Source organism: Rhipicephalus microplus, chromosome 10, assembly GCF_043290135.1.
Source record: "Rhipicephalus microplus isolate Deutch F79 chromosome 10, USDA_Rmic, whole genome shotgun sequence".
Classification (NCBI taxonomy): domain Eukaryota; kingdom Metazoa; phylum Arthropoda; class Arachnida; order Ixodida; family Ixodidae; genus Rhipicephalus; species Rhipicephalus microplus.
In genome coordinates this window covers 28,549,015-28,566,818 of record NC_134709.1, presented here as the reverse complement: position 1 = coordinate 28,566,818, position 17,804 = coordinate 28,549,015, and the positions used below count along the sequence as shown (strand labels likewise).

The following is a 17,804-nucleotide window of genomic DNA, read 5'->3' as shown; positions in this document are numbered from 1 at the left end:
ATATTGCGCTGGTAATGACGTTGATCGGCTGGCACCGGCCGGCCCGACTCGCGAGGCACGGTGTGTAGGGCATCGGTGTTGAGAGTAAGTGAACTCTGGCGGGCGTAAATATTTGTAAGCAAACACGCGTTGTGAATGAGTACTGCAACGAAAGAACTTTTAATATTGCCAAAATGAATTATTCTTTCACTGCGGCCACTTACTGCTCGAAAATTTTCTCTGACCTCTAGACTGCTGGGGACGAGAGTACCTCGTTTCGCTGCGAAGGGAGATCGTTGAACGTCCTTTGCGAAATGCTCCGTTTACCTTCCTTTGCGTAAGGGTGGCCGTGTGACACGGACCACATCTTCGTTGTCGTAAGGACTAGGGAGTTACACGGTCTTCGCGGGTACCCGTGTGACAGGGGTATTAGTCGCACTCGCTCACCGGAACCCACAACTAACAAGTGGAACAGAGCGGTGGCGTTTAATCACGTGTTCTCAGGGTCATGCACCCTGACGTAACTTGGTCACCCCGTGTCATCCCTCCCTGCTTATCTTCCAGCGCGCTCGTCGGGACTATATACGCGCTCAAGACGCACGACAAACCCGTGTGACTGAGCTCGTTCTTTACGGATTCGACAAATTTTCGTGGTAATCGATTCGTGGGGCATAAACAGTTGATAACGTGAAAAAAAAAAGTGTTTCATGACTGCTTTAAGCAAGCATCTCATTCTCTCGTATATTCACTGATTCGTTGTATTCCTCGCAGACCTCCGTACAAGGTGTTCGACCTGAACTGCCGCTACAACTACGACACGAACACGCTGTGTAAGCTTATTCGATGTCTTCCGCTGGTGCCTGTTACAGAGAAGCGCTTGATTGGCGTTCAAGAAACTGTGAGTGGATAAAAGAGCCAATACGGAGGAAGGGTCAGAGGACCTTCAGGGCGAACTTCAACGATTTTTTTTCTAAGTTGATCATAAGGCCAGAAGTGTGTGCTCACTGAAGAGTTCTTTCTGAAAGCCTATTTCTTCCCATGTTATGCCCATTTCAAAAAAAAAACGAAAAGTGAAATTCGCAATAGTAGCACTGTGTCCATTGGTTATAGTGTAAAAAAATTGTGCTGTCTTCGCAAACACACTCTTAATTCTAGCGCACTAAAAGCGTAATAAGGGTTTGTTATCGCACGATTTGTAGGGACTTGTTTTCTTTGCATAGCTAGGGCTGCTACATTTTGGTATTTACCAGCAACATAAACTAAGAACAAGCATGAGTGGATTAACAAGTGGAACAGTACATGTCCTTTTTAGGGGCGAAGCTCCTTATAGTGCCACCCGTTCGTCCCTCGTAGCCGTTGTAGTAGTGTGTAACAAATGTAACATTTTGACCTCCAATGTAATGCCGGTGAGAGATTTCTTCTGTGCGTTGTTGAACAATAAAAGATAGTGCTCAATGTACATGCCAATGGCTGCTAAGGGGGAATGAGAGACAGGAGAATTCGGCTTTTAGTTAACGCGCACGCTGCGAATTTTTTATTGTTCAACAACGCACAGAAGACAAGAAAGGGTTGCTACGTTATACTCGCTGGGCGTAACCTCCTAGGTTTTAGAAAGGTTTAGCGAGCGTTGGGCCGCAGTGCCATGAATACAGTGAACAAGTATATACCATGAACTCGAGGTGGTTAAAGGTGGGAAGTAGACACGAAGCGCAAGCCGTAAAAAAGTGTGCGCGTGCCTCCTCTCGTTCAGTCCTTGGAATGTCCGCTGGATGGCGGTGCTTCTATATGAGGAATATGTGATAAAAAGATGCTAGATGGTGGTACTTGGAGTGTTGAATAGGTGGACGAACGGACACAGAGACAGATGCATGGACGGACGCACGGATGAATGCACGGACGGATGGACGCATGGACGGACGCAGGAGACGATGCATGGACGAAAGCAGCGACGGACGCACGAACAGACGCACGCACGGGCGGGCGGACGGATGCACGGGCGACCACACAGACGCACGCATGGATGGACGGAAGCAAGAAAGAATGTACGGACGGATGCTTCGCCCCACTATCCGTCATTCGCTCCGTGGATATGCTGCCATTTTTTTTTTTTGGTATCGGCACAGCAACTACTGAAGCTGCATGTTTGCTTAGAAAACCCAAGTGCAGTACGTCCTTCGTTCTGCGTCTCCCGTTAGACCCCGTCCTGAAAAAAAAAAATCACGGCATATCCACGGATTGACTGATGATGAGTGGGGAAAGCGTCCGTCAGTCCGTCCGTGCTTCCGTCCATCCGTTTGTTCTTGCTTCCGTCCGTCCTTGCGTCCATCCGTGCTTCTGTCCGTATGTCCATCGGTGCGTCCGTACGTCCGTCCGTCCGTCTGCTTGTCTGTCTGTTCATCCGCGCGTCCATCCGTCCGTCCATATAGGGAACACTCCAAGTACCGCCATCTCGCTTTCATCGTGATTGTAGTCACGCGATCGTCCCTCTCCTTCCTCTGTGGCACATACCCGCCCTCTCGGGTATGTGCCACCAGTGGTTACGCCCAACGGCGACAGGGGACGCACAAGCCACGCCATAAGGACCTTCGCCCCTAAAAAAACTTGCCTACCATAACGTTCTATTCAAGTGTGTTAAATTGCCCTAGCCCCTATAGCGCTTGGTGAGCATCAGTTTCATTGGGTGGACTTTAGAGTAAAAAAAAAAAAAAGAAGATTACGTTTTTAGGTATGTGCTGTCGTAATACCACATACTTAGGAGAACTCGGCCTGCCATTTCAATGAACTCGTTCAATTACTTTAGGCGGACTGGACGAATTGAGCTGCGCCTACTTCGGTGTGGCCTTTGCAATCGACATGAGCAGTGTACCGTCGCTCTGCTGAATGTGAATCTCGAAGGCCACGTAAGAAAAAGGCCAGGTTGGGATTCGCTCCGCCAGGTGCTTCAACACAACCCAACTGTTCACAAGAAATATTTATCTAACTCGTTTATTAATTTTAAATAACTATGCTGTCAGGTAATTGGTCCGTATATTGATTAAACGTGTGCTCGATTTTATGTGCCACCTTTTACAAACCTTAACAGGAACATCTACGTCATCTTTTTATGTGTTTTTATACCTTTTTTTCGTCTCATTCGAGCCTACGCCAAACTCTGGGTTGGCTAAGCGGAAATTACGTTGTAAAGTGCAGTAACACGTTCCGTAAAGATGGTAAGGAACTAGCCCATTCTATGTCTAGAAAGTGACTATGTTCCAGTCCTAGATTTCGCTCGTATATCATTGGTAATTTCAGTGCTAGTTGCGGCAGCTTAAAGGGACTCTAAAGGAAAACAGTCAGTTGTTTTCGATTGATTAACTGCGCTTTGAGAACTCTAATGTCATAACATTCACTGTCGTAATTTTATTGTTAGCAGAGAATATCAAGGTTGAAGTTTAATTTTTAAATTTCGCGCCGTGTACTCCGCGCGTGACGTAAGAAATTTCCTGATGTATTTTTCGTATTTTCGCTGCAATGGCTCGATGAAATGTTCTGAAATTTCGTATGCTAGGTCTGTGACACTCACAAATTACAATGTACTTCACTTTTATCGATTAGAAGCTACGTAGGACCCGGCAGACGCCTTCGAAATTCTGTGACGTCATGGTGTCTGGTGCGGGAATCTCACGGTGGTGTCTCCACCGGCAGTTTCTTTTCGTGCGTTTTCTCGCTTACCAAGAGTCGTGTCATGGTAAGAGCGGTGTTTTCGGGATTGTGAAATATTACCTTACCAATACGCGGGAAACCGTTTTGCTCTTTAGTGTCCCATTAACTGATACAGTTATGTGCTTTATCAGGATAAAACAGGAAGCGTATACCTGTACTACTGCGCACCTTTGTTGACACACTTGACATCGCTGCACACAACTCTGTGCTCGCTTTTCTCACGTCTATCACAGATGTTCCGCACGCTCTGTTCCACGGTTCTCTCTATGAGGAGGGAGAGAGAAAGTGAGTAACATGCAATACTCGTGCAGTGTTCGAATGTATCGACGCCGAATTTTCATTTTATTGGCGCAAGTGCTATGGTATGTAATGTTTGTAACATTAATGATAGTTTCCATGTCTTTCTTTTTTTTCTCTTGCGTGCACAGTGTAATGCGTGTTGGTGTACAATTTAAAATAGAAATACTCGTTTAAAATTTATGCAATGTGTATTAATTCATATACTGTAAAGATACATCGGATAGATTGTATCTTTTCGGAGATATCTTATCGCCTGCTAATTTTTCTGATTATTGCTACGTTTACCTTTTTCAGCCTTGTGTACCTGCCCAAGCTGCTGCACGTCATCGGTACGGGCGTGGGGAAGGCACTGGATCCACGCGGTGAACTTTCATTCTGTCGAAATAATCAAGCGATTACAGTCAACTTTTGCGAAAGTTTCAAAACGAAATTTCATTCAACCTCAAGAGAGCGTTATTGGGGATCATGAAGAACTTAAGAGAAAAGCAGCAAGTGATACAGCAATTTTGTAAGAAATCCACCACATTTTTTTGAATGAACCTACACGTACGTAGTTAATAACTGTCGGGGATATGCGTCTGAAAACAACGACGTGATTAAAGCGGGATGCCGTGGTCGAGTGCTTCAGAAATTTGTACAGACTTGGGTTATTTAAAGTGCACTTAATTCAAAGTACGCGAGACTCCGGCGTTTCGCTTCTATCGCGATGCGGCTGCTGCGACCACAGTACCGAGTGACGTGGGCAAGAACGCTTATCTCTACCGGGTAGTTTGTCGAGCTGCTTGTTATGTATTTTGTTCGACACCATTTTAGGGGCGAAGCTCCTTAAGGCATGGGCTGTGCGTCCCCTGTATGTAGCCACCTCTCGTTTAGTTCTTGGAGTGTTCAGTAGATGGCGGTACCGTCCCTTGTATGTAGCCACCTCTCGTTTAGTTCTTGCAGTGTTCACTAGGTGGTGGTACCGTCTCTTGTATGTAGCCACCTCTCGTTTAGTTCTTGCAGTGTTCAATAGATGGCAGTACTTGTAACTGATGATGAAAAGATGCAAGATGTTATAAACTAGACGGCGGTACTTGTAGTTGATCATGAAAGATGTGAGATGTTATTAAATAGGAATGATGTCACATATGGCACGTGTCATTGGTGGAAGGCAATTGTTCGATTTAGTGTGGTGACGTACGCTAGAGGGGAGCATTGTAATAAAATCCAGTGGGCAAAATGTACGGAAGATTCATGGTTTACCAGGTTTTTCTCCAGAGCTTCGCCCACTCATCATCATTCACTCCGTGGATATGGCTGCACTTTTTTTTTTCTTTCTAAGAGTTGAACTGCTCATCTGTTTCCTGTACACTTGCGTAATGGTCGTATCGTAAATACCAAAATTTGCGGAGGAATAGTTCTGCGTGGTGTCCTAACGAAAGGTTCGAGGTGGCGCGTACACAGGCCGGACAGCTTCAATTGCCCTGTCAGTATGCGGCTCTTGTTTTAATCTTTCACGCTTTCGTCCAACAAAGGTGTTCGAGTGACCGACTGTACACCGTATACTTTTTCGCTAAGATCTGCGAGTCAGCCGCGCTGGAGCAAGGGTTATGGTGTTCTGCTGCTGAACCCAAGGTCGTGGGTTCGATTGCAGCCACGGCGATCGCATTTAGATGGAGGCGATGTGGTATGGCCCGTGTGTCTGCCAGGCCGGTGCTCGTTAAAGAGCACCATGCAGATTGTCGAAATTCCCGGAGACTTCCACTACGGCGTTCCTCATAATGACATCGTGGTTTTGAGATATTATTATTATTATTATTATTATTATTATTATTATTATTATTATTATTATTATTATTATTATTATTATTATTATTATTATTATTATTATTATTATTATCATCACAGCCTTCGCAGGGTGTCAGGAACTGTAGGTAATTCATCGAAGTACGTATACACTGCTCACGTGTGAAACACAAGTTTGTGGTTATAGGTATTGCACGTGCTTTCGTTTCCACGTCTGCAGTCGGTGTCATATTGGCGTATACAGTAACTTCGACCCGAACACTTATAGAGCCTACATTTTCTGTAGCGACCAGGTTTGCAGCGATGGGACACAGTTACGACGAGCAATCGCTCATAGCGGTCGTTAAACTACAAAAACGATGCGATACTCCAACCCGCGAATTCGTCACTCTCTAATCTCCACGCACCCCTCCCCCCCCCCCCTTTTTTTGTTTTTTCTTGCCTGCAGTCACGGCGCTATTTTAATTTTCAAACATGCAGTTAGCCAGTAAAGACTGTATCTCAGTGCTTTCTGCGCAGGTATGCACACCAGCTCCGAAGCGGAGGACGCTGATTGGCTGTGGGGCGAGTCGTTGCAGCGCTGGGAGAACATCACCGCTTGCTTTCGCGCTGTCTACAATGTGATCGACCCAAAGACGAGACGAGAGGTAGGCGGGATATCTATCTATCTATCTATCTATCTATCTATCTATCTATCTATCTATCTATCTGTCTATCTATTTATCTGTCTATCTATCTATCTATCTGTCTATCTATCTGTCTATCTTATCTATCTTCTATCTGTCTATCTATCTATCTGTCTATCTATCTGTCTATCTTATCTATCTATCTATCTAACTGTCTGTCTGTCTGTCTATCTATCTATCTGTCTGTCTGTCTATCTATCTGTCTATCTATCTATCTATCTATCTGGCTACCTATCTATCTATCTATCTATCCATCAATCTATCTATTTATCTGTCTATCTATCTATCTATCTGTCTATCTATCTATCTGTCTATCTATCTGTCTATCTTATCTATCTATCTATCTATCTATCTGTCTGTCTATCTATCTGTCTATCTATCTATCTATTTATCTATCTGTCTATCTATCTGTCTACCTATCTATCTACCTATCTATCTATTTATCTATCTATCTATCTGTCTGTCTACCTATCTATCTATCTATCCATCTATCTATCTATTTATCTATCTATATATCTATCTATCTATCTATCTGTCTATCTATCTGTCTATCTATCTGTCTACCTATCTATCTATCTTATCTATCTATCTTATCTATCTATCTTATCTATCTATCTATCTGTCTGTCTGTCTGTCTATCTATCTACCTATCTATCTATCTGTCTGTCTGTCTATCTACCTATCTATCTATCTGTCTGTCTATCTATCTGTCTATCTATCTATCTGTTTATCTATCTGTCTACCTATCTGTCTACCTATCTATCTATTTATCTATTTATCTATCTATCTATTTGTCTATCTATATATCTATTGATCTATTTATCTATTTATCTATCTATCTATCTATCTGTCTATCTGTCTATCTATCTATCTATCTGTCTATATATCTGTCTACCTATCTGTCTACCTATCTATCTATTTATCTATCTATCTATTTATCTATCTATCTATTTATCTATCTATCTATTTATCTATCTATCTATTTATCTATCTATCTGTTTATCTATCTATTTATCTATCTATTTATCTATCTATTTATCTATATCTATCTATCTATCTATCTATCTATCTATCTATCTATCTATCTATCTATCTATGAGCCGCACACGCACCACGCTTCGGGAAGTTGTTCTCGTGCCCTTCTTATACGTCGCTCTGTAATATTGCAAAATTTATCTCGCAGGTGGACCCGGTCAGAACGTTTCCCGGCAATTTCGTGGACAGTATGGCGCTGCAAGCGGCTCTATGGGTAATCTTACGGCCATGTAGTATTTATTGGTCAAGTTGTACCACCTTTAAGATTGGTCGAGTATGTTATCACCTTTAAGTTTGGTCGAGTATGTTATCACGTTTAAGTTTGGTCGAGTATGTTATCACCTTTACGTTTGGTCGAGTATGTTATCACCTTTAGCTTTGGTCGAGTATGTTATCACCTTTAAGTTTGGTCGAGTATGTTATCACCTTTAAGTTTGGTCGAGTATGTTATCACCTTTAAGTTTGGTCGAGTATGTTATCACCTTGAGGCTTGGTGTAAGCATTTGTGTACGCCACTTGGTTTAGTCATGAGCAGCAGCGGCTTTGTGAAAGGAGCAGTAGATGACAATTTGGGTGAATTCGATAGTCTCCATGCTCGATTTTTTATTCGTGTAACTTGCAGTGAGCTAAGTATCTTTAAACTGCTGAGAGCAATGGTGAAGGGATAAATTTGTTTTTTTTTCTTTTCTTTTCATCTGTCATAATGCTGCGCTGCTAAGGATTTACATTGGCGTGTACGTGGAGTCGTTAATTGATTCAATTATTTCTTTTCGTAAACGCTATATGATGTACTGTCTAATAGATAGATGGCTAACTACGATCCTAGTTCGTTATGAACAACTAGTGTATGCACCGTAACTTTGTCAGCATATCCTGTATTCATTCTAACGGTAGAAATAAAGACAAACTCTAACAAATTGGCAAGCTAGATTCGGATTTTCAACAAATGTAATTATGGATTGTATTTCATTTTTTATATTGCTCGTTATGTGAATTTTGAGCCACGTGAGAATGAAAGAAATAGTATTTCGTTACAGCCGATATCGTGGTGGATTTCGCGTTTTCAATTCAATATAGAAGAGATTGGCCTTCACTGAAGTGAAGCGTGACCTACCAAAGTTTCGTATTTAATTCACTATAACCTATAATTCACCGGTATCGTTGTGGTAAATATAGTTGGGGCACACTCCATTTATTTTATTTTTGATACTCCCACTCTATCCTAAGAACATGACTGGTACATGGGCGGTGAAAACAAAGTAATACGCCATTGTACAGGTCTTACTTGGTCACTGAGATGGTCTAACTAAACTAATTTTTAGAATTGACAGGAAGATGAGTTGCGAGGAACAAATAAAAATGGTGACGTTTTAATAACATGATCATATAATAACGATATCGCAATCGATTCAGAACATTATAAAATCAATGGCAAGCAATGGCTGTATATATGTGTCGTCGGCGTAAGTGAACATTCGTTACCGGTGCCAGCTCCAGTTGTTTCATCAAGTCTGCTTTGTATTATCCTTGTAGATGGCTTTGCATTATTTGGTCTGCTGCGGGAACATATACCACGTGACTTTATGCGCGACAATGTGCTAATCAAACCTTCATCTGCTCCGCGGGAACTGCCGCTATCGCACATGCGCAGTACTATCGCCGACGGTCCCGGGAGGTGGCGCACCCGAAGCCCGAGTTCCAGCTTCCCAGGGGCGCCAACCTGAGCAGCGACGAAATATTCTTCTATTCGTTTGGCGAGGTACGAAAGTCGCACGGCGCGCTCACTCCCGACACAAAACACTCGCTAGCAGATGCCGCCTGCGTCAGCGTTGCGAGGGAAAAGAGAGGGAGGGGTGCGCATGCGCAACGGTGGTGCAAACGCCTCTGGGAGGGCTGCCTAGAGGAGAGGCGGGAGGGGGGGGGGGGGGCATAGAGTTTCTCAAAATTAACTAGAGGGCACTCTGGCGCTGCGATCGTTCAGCGACCATGGGAATGATGGGTAGTACACACATTTGCCTTGTCTTCGTACTTGCGGGCGGCAAATCGTATTTGCGGCTTCGTTTATTGCTGTGTTTCGATTTTGAAGAAAGATTCAACCCTTTTAAACTTCGGGACCCAATTGGAAAAGGTAATTAAAGAAAATAGGGTGGTGAAGCGCAATCGCTGAACATTTGCCGATTTTTGTTTCATGAGAAAACAGCTTCAAGCCAAACGAACACACACGGAGTCAAAAGCAGGCCAGAAGTACGAAGTTTAGACAAATGTGTGTACTACCCATCATTCCCATGCTCGGTGAAGCGCTGTGTGTTGCAGCTCCCATAGACACTAGCGCCAGAGTTCCCTCTAGTAAGTATTGTGAGAAACTCTAAGGGGGGGGGGGGGGAGCAGACGCTGCTTGCATAGAGAAACCTACTATATAGAGTGGCCACTGAATCCTCTATCACGGCCCAGCAAGAAAGGGTCTGACCAACCGCTAAATGACGCACCAATCCTCACTTTTACTCTTTTGTTAAGACATGTAATAGCCTCCTCAAGATGACAATGAATACCAAAGTTTGGCATCAATTTTTTTTTGCAATGAAGAAATTTTATTAATTTGTGCAGTTTTCCATCTCTGCTCTACATCATGTGCCGCTGAGGACATTTAATGCCTTACAATAGAAAACAGTAAAGTATGACAAGAAAGTGTTGTCTTTCTGCATTTGTTTTGCACAAAGAGGCACATTTATGTTGTTTAGATGTACTGCAGATGTATTCCCTGTGTGGACGCATAGGTGTGTGTAGCGTAGTGGTAAAGACACTCGCTTTCGGAGCATGAGGGCACGGGATCAAATCTCAGCGTCGGAGAGAAAAACATTCTGTTATTTTATTTATGCAGAACACATTATCGGGTCTGACCATCCACTCGTGGCGCTGATAGCAGCGCCCTAGCAAGGCCGCCGGGCCCTACGGGAGTGTCCGCTCTTTATGTAAATTTGTTTCTCTATGCTGTCTGTGTCGGCGTTGTGAAGTGAGAAGGGGGAGTGTAGGGAAGGAGTGAGGGGGAGGTGTGCGCATGCGCTGTAAGGGTGGTCACGTATGGTACAGATGGGAAAACAGCAGCGTCATTGTGCCAAAATGGCAGCACCGAAACGTGCTGTGCGAAATATACTGCATATTGTGAATGGCTGTTGGTTGCGCTATCATTCGTCCAGGCATCGTAACATATTTGACCCCATGTTGCTCTGTTATTCCTTCTCTATACTTATCTTACTACCAAACTTTACAGCGTATACGTTGCATGAGGGGCTCCCAAACAATATCTGCAGATACCACCGTTATCACTGGCGGCCTCGTAGGTTACAGGACTTACTGTAATATCTGCGTTTTGAACGTGTTTTCATCGGAAGGTTCTAGGATTATTCATATCTATAGCTCCCAGTCAATCGGGTACGCTTTGCGTTAGGTAGCACTTACACGTGTAATGACGCAGCAACGTGAAAGTAGAAAAGGAGCATGTGTGGCCATATTTGATCCCACCTTTCTTCCATCGCTGTACTTATCTGCCCAATAAACTTCCAAGCGTATATTAACTAAAGGGCTCCCTAAACAATATCTGCATATGTAAAAAACTAACGCGTTATTTTATCTCACAACGTTGCACTTTTTTAGCGCAATTCGTAACACCGGCAGCTGCTCACGTGACATCAGGCAATACGCTGTCGATTGATCCGCATACCAGGGATACCAGATGTGAATTCTGTACCCTGCCTCGTTTCGTCCGTTTTTGACTGCTGCCGAAAAGCGCGGCATTCAGGTTGGCTTAAGCCCCGCCGCGTTGGTCTAGTGGCTAAGGTACTCGGCTGCTGACCCGCAGGCCGCGGGTTCGAATCCCGGCTGCGGTGGCTGCATTTCCGATGGAGGCGGAAATGTTGTAGGCCCGTGTGCTCAGATTTGGGTGCACGTTAAACAGCCCCAGGTGGTCGAAATTTCCGGAGCCCTCCACTACGGCGTCTCTCATGATCATATGGTGGTTTCGGGACGTTAAACCCTACATATCAATCAATCAATCATTCAGGTTGGTTCAACGCCTAAATGATTCCTAAACAATATCTGCAGATTTTAATAACAGGCGCGTTATTTACTCCCAGCATTTCCCGTATTCGCGGCACCGTTCGTGATGTCAGGAGTTTGTTTACGTGACGTCAGGATGAAATGAGCTCTCTATTGGTCGATATACGAGAGATATCTGTTGTGAAATGTTTTCTACTTTGCTTTTCCGTGCAGTGGCGTGCCCTTTCCGCCTTGTCTCGCATGATTAGCGTGCTCGATAAACCAACTTTCCTTCGTTTTCTCAGTTTGTGACTGTGCCAAGCGGTTCTGCGGAACTGACTGCCGAACTGACTGGTTCAACGTTTAAAGCTCACATTCCCCGTGTTATATGGAGAAATAAGCGTTAAGAAAGAGTTCGCGCTTGTAAGAAAGGTATGCAGTGAAGGCGAGAAATAAACTGCGACACTGTCTCGACTCTGTGTAGTTTTGGGTGTCAACGAGCTTCTCGTTCACCCCGCAGGCGGAGGCGCTAGAGCGGCAAAGTTGCTTTTGAACGCTTCCAGGTGGCCAGTGTGCCTACCGGTTTGTAGAATGCCGTGTCGATAGAAGGACGCATCTCAACATTAAAAAAAAAATGCGTAAGGATCGTTTATTGACGCGGTAGAAGCAGCTGGGCAAGCATGCCGATGCTTCGCTTGAACGGATACCCTCGTATTCACAAACAATCCTCCACTTGACTTTCACCATTCACTTGACAGAGTTGAGCACTGCGCCACCACTTGGCTGAAAATGACGCTGCGCTACTGAAGAATCGCAGGAGACTATCGCTGATATGCAGTGACTTGCTGTGCCTAAAGATGGCGCTCCTATCGGCTTTCTCAAGTGAAGGCGAAGCGTTGAGTGAAGGGAGGCTCTAGAATACGGGGGTTAGAGAAGCAAGGATGAAACTGAGCTTGGCAGCTTTGGCTTTATAGCCGCCAGTGATGACGTAAGTTTCCGGTGAAGCTGCGATGGCGCTGTTCCTTATCGGAAGAGTGTTGCAGCAAGCGGCCATGATACGCCGGGCTAACCAGTGACAAGACGGAGGCTGTGCAGGTCTGTGTGTAGTCGTCTCCACATGTTCATATCGCACGGTCTGAACAGTCGGCCAAATCTTTAGCTAAATCGTGCATGAGTGGCCTTTTTTTTTGTTCGTGTATCTTTACCATATGACGGAATTAGGTATCACTTGAACTAAGAACAAGTGTATGCCTATAAAGCACATGTCCACGAAGCAATTCTTTACAATTTAGTCCCAAGATATGTGGCGCCCACAGACACTAAAAAAGTGGCCGCTACGCACAATAGCTAAAATAGCTAAAGGGGGAGGTACGTGCACTCGCCGTACCTCCCCCTCCCCGTAAGAACGTTGCGCACGTTTATGGCTTCGAGGTCCATGTTTGTGAAGTGAGTGACGCGTAAGAGAGTGCATGACGCCGATCATTCAAGTCTGTGTGGCAATGCGAATGTGCAGTACATGTGCGAGGCGCTCAAACCGGCCGCCCTCAACAAGGTGCTCGACTTTGGCCTCCTGCCACCGAACCACGTCAGGTGAGTGTCACTGCTGCTCTAAATCGACCCACTGTTTCCTAAATTATTAGCGCGATACCCGGATGCAGCGAGAAGATTCATTGATATGTGGGGTTTAGCCCCGTCGCGGTGGTCTAGTGACTAAGGTACTCGGCTGCTGACCCGCAAGTCGCGGGATCGAATCCCGGCTGCGGCGGCTGCATTTCTGATGGAGGCGGAAATGTAGGTCCGTGTGCTCAGATTTGGGTGCACGTTAAAGAACCCCAGGTGGTCGAAATTTCCGGAGCCCTCCACTACGGCGTCTCTCATAATCAAATGGTGGTTTTGGGACGTTAAACCCCACATATCAATCAATCAACCCCAGGCGGTCGAAATTTCCGGAGTTCTCCACTACGGTGACTCTCATAATCCTATTGTGATTTTGGGACGTTAAACCCCACATATCAATCAATCAAATATGTAAAGTTTACTGACATGATTTGGCCGCAAATAATACACGCACAGAGTAAAGAAACACTGAACGACAAGCACAAGCGGCTTGTCATTGAATGTTTCTTTACTCTGTGTGTGTATTATTTGCGGCCAAATCATGTCAATAAGCAAGCACCAACTATAGGCCAACACTCAGTAATGTGGAGTTTAACTCCGGAAATTTCGACCACCTGGGGTTCTTTAACGTGCACCCAAATCTGAGCACACGGGCCTACAACATTTCCGCCTCCATCGGAAATGCAGCCGCCGCAGCCAGAATTCGATACCGCGACCTATATGGGCAAGCAGCCGAGTACCTTAGCCACTAGACCACCGCGGCGGGGCGGATGCAGCGAGAAAAATATTTGTGTTGCGCGTTAGACACAACTACATGAAGCCGATGGGCGATTAAGCCAGAGAAAGCATAGAGCTCATTAATTTCTATCGTTAAATGTGTTATAATAATGATGCCGTAAATTGATTTCAGTATAATGTTACTGAAAAATCTCCCTGTTCGTCGGTGGGGTCCCAACCCACTACTTTCAAGTTACTAACAAAGAATGAGCCTCTCGAAAAAAAATTACCTTCTTCTCAATGTGTTTTCAATATGTCTTTTCATTTGTATATGCAGTGCACAAATATTTTACCTTGATTTCATTCCGCTTTGCGTCACTTTTTAATATTTGTGACGCACGAGCTTTTTTTGCGCTTCACTTTTATCTATTTTAGAACGTCTTCATGTAATGGATCCATCACTGTGGCCTAACAGCATCCAGATGCGTGATCATGATACTGCTGCACTATTATTGTTTGCCAAAAAAGTATAAATATTCATTATTCACCAGGGGTTATTCCTCTGTGCGTAAAAAAATGTTTCAGCAAAAGCTGATCGTTCATTTTTTTTTTGCGTGGATCAGTTCACACAAGCAGAAAAAAGTAAAGGTTATTCAAAGCTCGTTAATCTAAACATGAAAAATACCATAATCCGCCCATGCACCCGCACTATAAGGTAGAGCGCTCAAATTGGTTCGTGGGTACGAGAGATGGTAGCGTCAACAGGCCCTGCAATGCTTTTCTTTGTAACCATTTAAAAACTCCATTGCCTGGCGAATAGACCACTTCAAAAAAAATTTAGAATACATCAAGTACGAGTGGACTTAGAGATTTGTCACACGCTGCAATTGATTTCTCTCTTCTCTCGTCGTGGTGAGCGCTCTGAAAGCTAAGCAGGTCACGCGCGCGTCAGAACCTTGGGCACTTATCAATTTTGTTTGTCCTTGGAAACTACGCCTTACTTGCAGTGTGATCGCGAGCACGCACTCTGGCGCGTGGCGGCCTCCCGCGGCGTCCGTGATAACTATGCAGCTCGTGATGCTCTAATCAGCCGATGGCCGTGGGTATGGTACATTGTATAAAGAAAAAAGAGGAGATTATTTCTAGTTGACTTTTAGAATTATTGTAAATTCGAGGGCGTGTGCTCCGCTGTAATGCTTGGCTCGCGAGGACCAATCGGCAGCGTTTTCTGACCCCGTGGGAAACTGTGGCCCCTTTAAATATGTTAGTGTGTGCATTGTGTAACCGAGGTACGGCTCTAGATGACGAAATAGAAAGAAACATTACTGGCTACCGAAGTAAGCCCTGTTAGTGATTACGCATTTTACACCTTTGTCGTGATGCGGTAGTAGGATTCGAACCCGTGACCTCTTGCTCAACAGCCAAGCACACCATTTCACAGAAACGTCAGTTTGCGACGTCGCATGACCGTGTCGTCACGTCGTTACGTTGCGACTTCGCAATTCCGCACCATGTTGCGACAACGCAGGCTTAGCGCACGCTGTTGGTGTTTTACGTTTGGCCTCACTGTCTGCGTGTGCGCTCTGACGTCGTATGTTTCGTCTCGCTCATGCGCACATACCCACGCAGGCTTAATACGTTGCTCCGTAACACTCCGGAATTCGCCGCTGCCTTCAAGTGTCCGTCGACCAGCCAGATGGTGCTGCCCACGGCCGATTACTGCGTGGCCTTTCCCCGCAGGGAGCGGGACATCGTCAAGCCCATCGACGCGTACGCCATGCCGAGGCCAGCGGTTCTGCCAGTATGAACACTACGCCACCTGCGAATTGATATCTAAGCACGCGTCTAGAAGTTAGGGTGTTCAGTGAACCGTACTGAAGATGATTCAAGACTGATAAGGTAGTGTGTTTTCTATATATATATACATTTTTAAAAAGGTGCATGTCACACAGAGACACTCTAAGTACGTCGCGAAGTGCAGATTGATTACGTGTGTAAGCCTCCCCATTAATTGATTTGTGAAATAAATCACTTGTTGAGTCCATCTCAATGTTTTTTTTTTATTTCGAACTATTGCGTTACGCTCTTATTGAAAGAGTACGCGGAGTATACTACAGGAAAGAAAATACGTGCTAAAATACAAATGTTTCATGTCTACAGTCTCTAAACAATATTAACTGTCAAGTTGTCGACTGTAGTTTCATATCTATTGCGCGAATCCCCGAATCAATATTGACAATATCGAACCGTGATACCCAAAAGGCGTTGTTTATCAACTTAACAAAGTGATTTGTTTTTAGAAGCACGCAGTTGTTTCCTGGGACAGTCGACAAAGACTATTCGACATTTTAACAGCTAGGCAGTTTAATCTATCGTTAACAACTTAGCTCCATCGTGCAAAGCTCCACAGGTGAGTTGTGACAAACGTCTGGCATTCTCGGCCATGCGCCCCTTCGTCGAAGGACGAAGGGGGGGGGGGGGGCGCCTTCTGCCTTCGTATTGGGAAAGAAACTTCCGGCAACAAACTACTCGGGAATGGCCGGCCGAGTCTTCCCAGCACCCGCTGCGACGGGGAACGTTGTGTTCGGAGAAAATGACCTCCAGGGGAAATGCGTACGCTTCGATACAAGATATAAACGACGACGTCAGCGCAGCTCTGTCCGACTGAATGAGCCCTACGCCACCTCCTGTCGTCGACAAGAGCTCTCGCAAGTTGTGCCCCGTCCTCGGACTCCTGTGACCGTGTTTCCATCTTTCCTATTTCTCCTATCTCTCCTATCTCTCTTATGTCTGTCGCTCGCTGTCCTGGCGCCTCCCTATCTCTCTACCTTTAATCCTATCCTTTTTATCCCTCCTTACCCCCATCCCTTGTGAGCTACTGTTGAGGTGTCGCACGCTGACGCAGACAGCTACGGGGCTCACTTTTCTCTTCTTTTCCCTCTTATAACCACAATCTCACGTGTTTTAAAAGCCAATAAAGTGTTTACGTATTTTAACAAATGCCCGTGGCTCAGATTTGAGCGCACGTTAAAAAACCCCAGGTGGTCGAAATTTCCGAAGCCCTCCACTACGGCGTCTCCATAATCATGTGGTGGTTTTGGGACGTGAAACCCCACATATCAATCAATCAATATTATTAACAAATGTGCAAGTTGCGAGAACTGGCTACGATGGTGAACTGCTGTTATAGATGGCTCGTCTCATCTGAAACCATTTTAAGAATGCGTGGCACGTGGCTAACCTTCCTTGAAGCCATACAGATGGTCTCTTTTAGAAAGCCAACTCCAGTAGATTGTCATCTATCTTGCCTTATGATCGAGCTTTGTAACATGACTCTTACTCCTAACAAATTGCGCAGCAGGAGAAGGCACCAAGACAACGGAGCTGAGAGTCCGTCTGTAACTTCGTGTCCTTGAGCTTTTCACTCAAGGTCACGCTCCCATGAGAGTAATAAGACTTCCGCTTTCGTAAACAGCTTTTCATTTACTACTGGCCACGTTTACTTAGCGTAACAATAACATTCGTGCGAGCCCCGCCGAGGTGGTCTAGTGGCTAAGGCACTCGGCTACTGACCCGCAGGTCGCGGGATCGAATCCCTGCTGTGGTGGCTGCATTTTTATTGAAGGCGAAAATGCTGTCGGCCCGTGTGCTCAGATTTGGGTGCACGTTAAAAAACCACGGGTGGTCAAAATTTCCGGAGCCATCCACTATGGCGTTACTCATAATCAACATTCATGCGAATTCGATCGCGCGAACAAGCGTTCTTCTTTATTAACTTATTAACGCCTCATTATTATACCGGCAGATAGTGCCCATGAGATTTCTGTTGAGACTGTTTTCTGAACCATAAAGAAAAATTCAATCGTAGACCACGGTGCTAAGTAATGTTCAGAACATGTGCAATCCCAAGGGTGTCGGCTGCGGGGATAATTCGTCATCGCCATCGACCCC

At 45.0% G+C, this 17,804-nt stretch overlaps 1 protein-coding gene across 1 annotated transcript in view; it reads left to right on the top strand.

Annotated features, from left to right (window-relative positions):
* Positions 1 to 15,897, top strand: part of LOC142774899 (uncharacterized) — a 44,680-nt gene extending 28,783 nt beyond the window's left edge. Inside the window, exons 11-18 of the mRNA XM_075876044.1 lie at positions 751 to 809; positions 3,915 to 3,966; positions 4,276 to 4,343; positions 6,286 to 6,413; positions 7,636 to 7,701; positions 9,139 to 9,246; positions 13,033 to 13,109; positions 15,483 to 15,897. Of these exons, the coding sequence (XP_075732159.1) occupies positions 751 to 809; positions 3,915 to 3,966; positions 4,276 to 4,343; positions 6,286 to 6,413; positions 7,636 to 7,701; positions 9,139 to 9,246; positions 13,033 to 13,109; positions 15,483 to 15,660 (736 nt within the window). The 3' untranslated portion in view covers positions 15,661 to 15,897. The remainder of the gene's footprint in view (positions 1 to 750; positions 810 to 3,914; positions 3,967 to 4,275; positions 4,344 to 6,285; positions 6,414 to 7,635; positions 7,702 to 9,138; positions 9,247 to 13,032; positions 13,110 to 15,482) is intronic.
* Positions 15,898 to 17,804: the final 1,907 nt, after the last annotated feature.